The sequence below is a fragment of the Limulus polyphemus genome, unplaced genomic scaffold (assembly GCF_000517525.1).
Source record: "Limulus polyphemus unplaced genomic scaffold, Limulus_polyphemus-2.1.2 Scaffold2815, whole genome shotgun sequence".
Taxonomy (NCBI): Eukaryota; Metazoa; Arthropoda; class Merostomata; order Xiphosura; family Limulidae; genus Limulus; species Limulus polyphemus.
Genome location: NW_013668425.1, coordinates 1 through 8,216, shown reverse-complemented (window position 1 = coordinate 8,216; position 8,216 = coordinate 1). Strand labels below are relative to the sequence as shown.

The window sequence follows — 8,216 nt, the reverse complement described above, 5'->3', positions numbered from 1 at the left end:
AGTGTCTTACTAAGGGTAAGGGGGGGGGGGTAAAAATGGCAACGTAGTAGGTTATGTACGAAGCAGGAAGAAGCTTGTTTGAAAACTCTAACCTGAGAGGAGTCTAAAAATAGTTAGATGTGTAACCTGTACCAATTTTAGAAAAATAAAAAGTAAAATTAACCAAAGATTTAAAAAACATTCGACCAACTCGCGCCGTCCTGTCGCTCATCTGGGAGGCTTTTCAAACCGCGCCCATAATCTGAGCCAATTGCTGCAGCCGTCTTGTAACCGAAAAATCTTCCTTTGTGAGTATTTTTTTTTTGGATTATACATTTAGAAATGGCATAACCTAACTATTTTGGCGATGTCACGTGTTTGGTTATGGATCTGCCAAATATCCCGCAGTGGGCAAGGAACGAACTATTTTTCAAATGTTGCCAAACCACGGGGGTGGTAGTTTACTTTTTACGCGGAATCGGATGTACTTATACAGTTGTCGACTGACAGAGGGGTTCTTTGGTAGGCCTTACCTGAAGTAACCTATACTCGGGGGCCAGTGTTACTTTATACTCTCGAAGTAAAAGTTTTGTTTCAATTATTCCAATCTCCGAGAATTTGTTTTCTCAATCGTGTAAAAAAACGTGTAATGAGATTTAAATTGAAGCGATAAATCTTATAAATTGTGGCGAGAAACATAACCTTTGAGGTCGAGAAAGTCAGAAGTTTATTTCAAAATGTCAGGAGTAGCACATATAACACCTGAGCATAAAAACTTAGTCCAGCACATTTCTAATGATAAAATAAACTACTCCACTGGACAGGAGCTCAACGATCGCCTGACTCAGGAAGAACAGTCAGCGGCTCAGATGAATCAGAACAAAAAGAAACTTGAGGGGGACATTTCTGCTCTGAAGAAGGAAATCGAGGACCTCCAACTGGCTCTCCAGAAGGTAAGAAACTTATCTAAAAGTAAAAGTCTTGTTGAGTTTTAGAAACCGTATGGTGAACGTTAATGTGTGTGTCTCAAATCTACAGATACGTTTCTGTGATGATGAGGTAGATTTAACCTAAAGTGGACACTGATTACAAATATTGGTATATATATATTGTTTCAATCTATTATATTGAATGCGTATACACGTGTTAAGCTAAACAGCGCAACAAAAAAGTTTATTTCTTTTAACTTGTGTTTTCAGCTGTTTTGATACTGTAAAGTTAACTAACAAACAACCTGAAAATGTCCTATATTTATTTATGACATTACCGTTTTCATAGTTTCTACAAATGCTAATATCTTCTTTTAGCGTTTCGACATTCCAACTAAATAACCGATATTTTGTTCGTTTTAGTTTTTATCCGTATATTTTTTTATCATTTGTGGTGAAGGCTCGGATTGGCAAGAGGTAAAATCTGTTAAAAGTTTTGTTTTGAACTGTGCAGTGATTTTTTTTTTTACTTTAGGCTGAGCAAGACAAGGCTACTAAAGATCACCAGATCCGAAACCTGAATGACGAAATCGCCCACCAGGATGAACTTATCAATAAATTAAATAAGGAAAAGAAGCATTTACAGGAAGTTAACCAGGTAAGTCTATACATTTACAGGAAGTTAACCAGGTAAGTCTATACATTTACAGGAAGTTAACCAGGTAAGTCTATACATTTTCATCGTGTTATCGTAAACAGTATAGTGCTTAAAGTGTAACTTTTTTTTTATCTTAAATATCAATTTTTCTGAATAGGAAATGTATTTTTTCTGGGTTTATTTATTGAAACTTTCAGCTTAAAGTTACATTTTCCCTTTATTTTTAACTAGAAAACATCTGAAGACCTGCAGGGTTCCGAAGATAAAGTGAACCACCTCAACAAAGTGAAGGCTAAACTGGAACAAACACTTGACGAGGTAGGCTTAGTTTCTTAATGGAGTAATGTAATTCATTTACATGTCTTTCGTTTTATATTTTTAAATAGATTTTGTTAGGCCTTGAATGAACGAGTATTTGTAACTTTAAGTGAACCGTATTATATTTTGCTTGTTCCCTAAAACTTCTATGTATAGGTAACTTCTAGTAATCTAAAAATTTTAATTAATTACGTAAATTCGAGAATAATAATGAGATGTTACTTGTGTAGTTGGAAGACAACCTTGAGCGAGAGAAGAAGCTGAGAGGTGATGTTGAGAAGAACAAGAGGAAAGTGGAAGGCGATCTTAAGCTCGCCCAGGAAGCTGTGGTCGACTTGGAGAAGAATAAGAAGGAAATGGAACAGGCTCTTCAAAGGTTCGTAGTATAAACTGTGTGTGTTGTAGTTGATAAAAATAATAATAATACCATAAATTGAAAATATAAACTCAAACCGGAATATATGTTTATACACTGATGTTTCTGTTTCGAAAGGAAAGAGAAAGAAATGGCTAGCATCGCTTCCAAGTTAGAAGATGAACAGAGCTTAGTCGCCAAGCTGCAGAAACAAATCAAGGAGCTTCAGGTATTTCTGTAAAGTATTATTTATTTTGATGCTGTGAAATGTATTCGTGTATTTATTTTAACATCACATTGACTGCTTAAACTATTCAAGGGTTGTTTATTTGCACGAAATTATATCTAGGTTTAGATTATACAGAAAGTTAAAAATGGCTAAACGTTCATAACGAAGTTTGTTGTCAAAATGTATGACTAAAATGAGCTCGTATCTAAATATGGCGAGTCGCGTGTAGGTGTGTCATAGGAGAAGAACGTCTTTCATCAGATAAGCTGCACGTTCACGCGCAACATCCATCAGGAATTCAACTTTTTCTCCAGCTTCTGATATTACTTTTTTTTTGCTGCAAACTATATTTAGTTGCACGCTCGTAAATCATCGGTTTCCATAAGTCTGAAAACCAAAAATAGTTTAAAGCTAACGAAAAAATAATCCTGCTTTAATCCTACTTCATTATTCAACTGTGTCACAGGCCATGGCCAAACCCAAAAAAACTTTAATACTTTATTTAAATTTTTGTTTTACTAGCACTTAAACACACACATCAATCGCAAATTTTACGAGCAAACAGATTATGTAAAAACTAAGATGTGGCAGAGAAAAATTGCTGGCGAAATGCCTCGAGGAACTTTTGAATTTAAACTTAACACCATATATTTATGGCACATACGACAGCTCTTACCTGGGCAGATTACCGTTCACGTGTGATCTTGTTGGCAGCTGTTGGTGACGCAGACTCGTCTATTAACAGATGGAAGTCTGAATGTTTTCGTGAAGTGTCAACGGACCGTGGAACTCCGTCCTAAATTGGCGATAGTCTGTGATGTGATGATTCACGCCACATCACTCAGGAATGTGACTTGTGTTGGTGTGTACTTTTAAGGAAACACAGTTTCTGTGGGTAAAATTACAAATGTGTATTTATCTCTTGGTATTGGGATTGGGTTTTCTAAATCTAGCCGATCAGTTCGAAAATTAAATTAAAATTTCTTCAGACCTGTGAGTATCTGGTACAACTGAATGAATCATTACTTAGTTTACTGATTAAAACTTATCAATATTTTATGAGGAAAAACCGTCTATACCACGTTGTCCAAAATTCAACTCGGCACTCCAAGTTATTATTTTAGTTCTCAAACAACAGTACCATTTTAAGCGCTAATGAGATGGTTGCTTTAGAAGCAAGGGATGTTGAGGACTTTTAAGTCATAATAAAACGTTATGATAAAATTCTTCAATACGAAATAATTATTCGAATGATGATTTTTTCAGAGGGGAGAGAGAGAGAGAGACGTATATTACCTTTTACTATAAAAGTAACTACCTGTATCGTGGTGGTCATATGGCTACGTCTGGCAAAATTTGCTTAAAAGGCGCAAGGAGCCAGGTTTAGAACCTTTTCTAGGACGTTTCGCGTCTACCAAGATGGCTTCCTTTCGTCAAGTTCATACTGTACTGTCTTTTTCATGAATGGTGGTTTCTTGTGATTATCACCTCGCACTACTAGGATGTGTGTAATCGAACTGAAAGATTTTATTATCTTCTTTGGCTTCTTTGCTTGCGAAACTGTCATTCGAGGTACGATACCCCCCCCCTCCCCCCCAGTGGCACAGCGGTAAGTCTGATTGAAGGCTTTAACGCTAAAGACAGGGTTTGCTGTTAACATAAAACGGACATGGCCCTGAAAAGGAAAGTACCAACAGAAATACATTACTCCATAACAAACCAGCCAAACATAAAAAACCTGAACCACAGAAAAAATCAACAACAACCGTACAGAAGGGAGGAAGAGGTCTACTTGAACCTGACCCTCCCAGGTCGAAAATGACCTAAATCCCGATCCGGAGAGAGGTGGAGGACAGGGTTTGAGTACTCGTTGTGGACAGTGCATTCTGTAGCTTTATGTTTAACTACAAACAAACCTCTTAACACATCAATTAATTTAAATTCGTACTTCATCAGATGTATCGAACCAATGCATTACACACATTCTAGAGTGAATTTTGTTTTTCTTTTTTTACCATAAGAAATTTGAGTATGAGCTTCTTGTAATAAACTCGTAAGTTTGTGATCGCTGTAAACGAGATTAAATGATACACAGTTATGCAACAAATGAGGAGCTTAAATGTCAGAAAAAATATCGACTCTAATCTAGATAAAACTAATACAGATATCATATGGATTGAATTAAAAAAACATCGACTCTAATCTAGATAAAACTAATACAGATATCATATGGATTGAATTAAAAAAACATCGACTCTAATCTAGATAAAACTAATACAGATATCATATGGATTGAATTAAAAAACATCGACTCTAATCTAGATAAAACTAATACAGATATCATATGGATTGAATTAAAAAAACGACTCTAATCTAGATAAAACTAATATAGATATCATATGGATTGAATTTAAAAAACTCGAAAGTACAACTGAAGAGTTGTGATTTTCGTTGTTGATTGAAATGTGTGGTTAGTTTTTCATTGTCCAATCTCATGCTCTGAATCTTGTGTTGATTTTTGTTTTTGACAGGCCAGGATTGAAGAGTTGGAAGAAGAACTCGAGGCTGAAAGACAGGCGAGGGCCAAAGTAAGTATTTCAGATTTATCTACTTAATTTAAAATAATACACAATAAGATTATTATTTTATAATGCACCAAATATCCAAAATATAAAATGATTTTAGTGTAAAACAAAAAATGGAATGCTGTACTAATTTTAGCTGACATCGTGTTTATTTATCTACTAGGCCGAAAAACAGAGAGCTGATCTAAGCCGTGAACTCGAAGAACTTAGTGAACGGTTAGATGAAGCTGGTGGCGCCACCGCTTCTCAGGTAAGTTCGTCGATAAGTTCTTGTAAATTTGTAAGTATTCGAAGACCGATACAAATAAATTAACGTTGTATGTACAATTTAAGAACTTTGCTAAACCACTTTTTGTGACGTATCATTGCTTTTATTAGAATGAATGATATTATATTTAATGAAACATATTTTTATTTTTGGCAGATTGAACTGAACAAGAAACGCGAAGCGGAACTTTCTAAACTTAAACGTGATCTTGAAGAGTCCAATGTCCAGCACGAACAGATCCTTGCTAATCTCAGGAAGAAACACAATGACTCTGTCTCTGAACTTAGTGAACAATTGGACCAGATGAACAAACAGAAAGCCAAGTAAGCTTTAGCTAATAATAATAATAAAGGCTAGTTTTATCAGATGTAGGAAGTTTATTTACCAGACTGTTTTAAACCTCATAGCATCGTTATAGGAGTTATAAGCTTAATATTCCGAAAATTATTTAATCACGAAGTCCAACTTCAAGGGAGGCCCAGTTCAATCTACACTTTGATCAATGTGTGTTACTGGGTTATACTAGTTTCGGAGAATTCCACTCTTCATCGGTAACCCTGAACACAAGTTAACCCCGAAGAGAGACAAGCTGGACCTATATCATAGTGAAAAGTATCAAACATATTGTTGGTGTGAACGTTCTTTGTTTTCACTATGAGAAAAACCGATACGCCAGATAGGTGATGAAAAAGTGTCATTGGCCACTATTCAGTTCTTCACATCATATTAGCCACACAATAACAGATATGATAAATAAACTTCTAATGAATACAAAGCACGTTCACACCAATAATATGTTTGATCGTTATAGGAATTACATAGTTTTCAGTAATTACTTCGTGGATACAAAATCTGGTACTGAAATTCGCGTTAAAGTTTCTTATGTTTCGTGAAATACTAATAAAAGTGTATTTTAACGTGGTTCGACTTACTTTGGTGAAATACTAGTAAAAGTGTATTTTAATGTGAAATACTAATAAAAGTGTATTTTAATGTGAAATACTAATAAAAGTGTATTTTAATGTGAAATACTAATAAAAGTGTATTTTAATGTGAAATACTAGTAAAAGTGTATTTTAATGTGAAATACTAATAAGAGTGTATTTTAATGTGAAATACTAATAAAAGTGTATTTTAATGTGAAATACTAATAAAAGTGTATTTTAGAGTGAAATACTAATAAAAGTGTATTTTAATGTGAAATACTAATAAAAGTGTATTTTAGAGTGAAATACTAATAAAAGTGTATTTTAATGTGAAATACTAATAAAAGTGTATTTTAGAGTGAAATACTAATAAAAGTGTATTTTAATGTGAAATACTAATAAGAGTGTATTTTAATGTGAAATACTAATAAGAGTGTATTTTAACGTATTTCGTATAATATTTTATTCTATTAACTTACTTTTTCTTTGTTCACATGGTCCAGACTGGAGCGCAAGTCGTCTAATTCGCCCTTCATTTGTGCCCTTTCTTTCTCCACCCTGAACAAAAACATCGAATTAACTTGAATCACGCATAAATTACATTCTACACGTTTATTTAATTATTGTAGTAACACAAATACGCATAAATTACATTTTACACGTTTATTTAATTATTGTAGTAACACAAATACGCATAAATTACATTCTACACGTTTAATTAATTATTCTAGTAACACTGATCTTTTTATTATATAAAAAAAAATCCCCCCAGTGGCACATCGGTATGTCTCCGAACTTACAACGCTAGAAACCGGGTTTCGATACCCGTGGTGGGAAAAACACAAATAACCCATCGTGCTTAACTTCAAACAAACTAAGTAATATATATATATATTTACTTTAGAATAAATAATTCATGGTTTCGTTCAAGTACTAGATTCAAATATTATAATTTATGTTTTAAAATAATGACAAAATAGATTGAATTATTTAATTCGTTTTGATTTAGGCTAATGCCGAGAAGAACACGAAACAAATGGAGGTCCAACTACAAGACGCACAATACAAGCTAGACGAGGCTAACCGTTCCATGGGCGACTTCGATGCTAACAAGAAGAAACTAAGTGCAGAATGTGGTGAGCTCCAGAGACAACTAGAAGAGGCAGAATCTCAAGTTAATCAGCTCGGTAAGATGAAGATGTCTCTCCAGACCCAGTTAGAAGAAGCCAAGAGGACAGCGGATGAGGAAAGCAGAGTGAGTTTGACACCAAACTTATTTACTACGTAGCATCTAGTATTTGTGATATAAGCTGTAGGGCGTTATAGTGACTGGTGATTTTTTTTTTACCAGTTTAACAGTGCAACTGATGTGTTAGCGTTTCTGAATATTGATGAAAATATGAGTTAAATTATGAGTAATAAATGGATAACAACTTAACATGCTGATGATTAACTTCCCTAAAGCTGAATAACGATCCATGTGGCTTCTTTGGAATCCTTCGACTGAGGCAACGTATTGTAAAAGAGAAATAACGTAACGCATGATGTAGGTAATCTTTTAGAACCACGAGGTAGTGATCTCACGAGCACTCGTTTTATTTCTTCTAGGAACGCGCTGCAGCGTTTGGTAAATGCAGGAACCTGGAACACGAATTGGACGGTCTGAGGGAGCAGTTAGAGGAGGAACAGGAGGCCAAGAACGATCTCCACAGGCAACTCAGCAAAGCTAACGCTGAAGTTCAACAATGGAGGAACAAATTCGAGAGTGAAGGTCTTGCTCGAGTGGAAGAACTGGAAGATGCCAAGTGAGTCTTCCACCAGTAATCATTTGTTTTATCATAGTAATTGTTTTAAAAGTGAATGCAGGCTCCGGCATGGCCAGGTGGTTAGGGCGCTCGACTTGTAATCTGTGGATCGAGGTTTCAAATCCCCGTCCCACCAAACATGCTCGCCCTTTCAGCCGTGGGGG

At 35.0% G+C, this 8,216-nt stretch overlaps 2 protein-coding genes across 2 annotated transcripts in view; both read left to right on the top strand.

Moving 5' to 3' along the window:
• Positions 1-5,648, top strand: part of LOC106467971 (myosin heavy chain, muscle-like) — a 34,635-nt gene extending 28,987 nt beyond the window's left edge. The window contains exons 23-30 of the mRNA XM_022396215.1: positions 804-932; positions 1,444-1,566; positions 1,798-1,884; positions 2,115-2,260; positions 2,378-2,468; positions 5,000-5,056; positions 5,217-5,303; positions 5,478-5,648. Coding sequence (XP_022251923.1) covers positions 804-932; positions 1,444-1,566; positions 1,798-1,884; positions 2,115-2,260; positions 2,378-2,468; positions 5,000-5,056; positions 5,217-5,303; positions 5,478-5,648 — 891 coding nt within the window. The remainder of the gene's footprint in view (positions 1-803; positions 933-1,443; positions 1,567-1,797; positions 1,885-2,114; positions 2,261-2,377; positions 2,469-4,999; positions 5,057-5,216; positions 5,304-5,477) is intronic.
• A 1,635-nt stretch (positions 5,649-7,283) lies between these two features.
• On the top strand, positions 7,284-8,052 carry LOC111087896 (myosin heavy chain, muscle-like; the record flags this gene model as incomplete). Its single annotated transcript, XM_022396214.1, has 2 exons — positions 7,284-7,502; positions 7,856-8,052. Coding segments are annotated over exons 1-2 (416 nt in total), but the record flags the coding sequence as incomplete, so codon positions are not given.
• Positions 8,053-8,216: the final 164 nt, after the last annotated feature.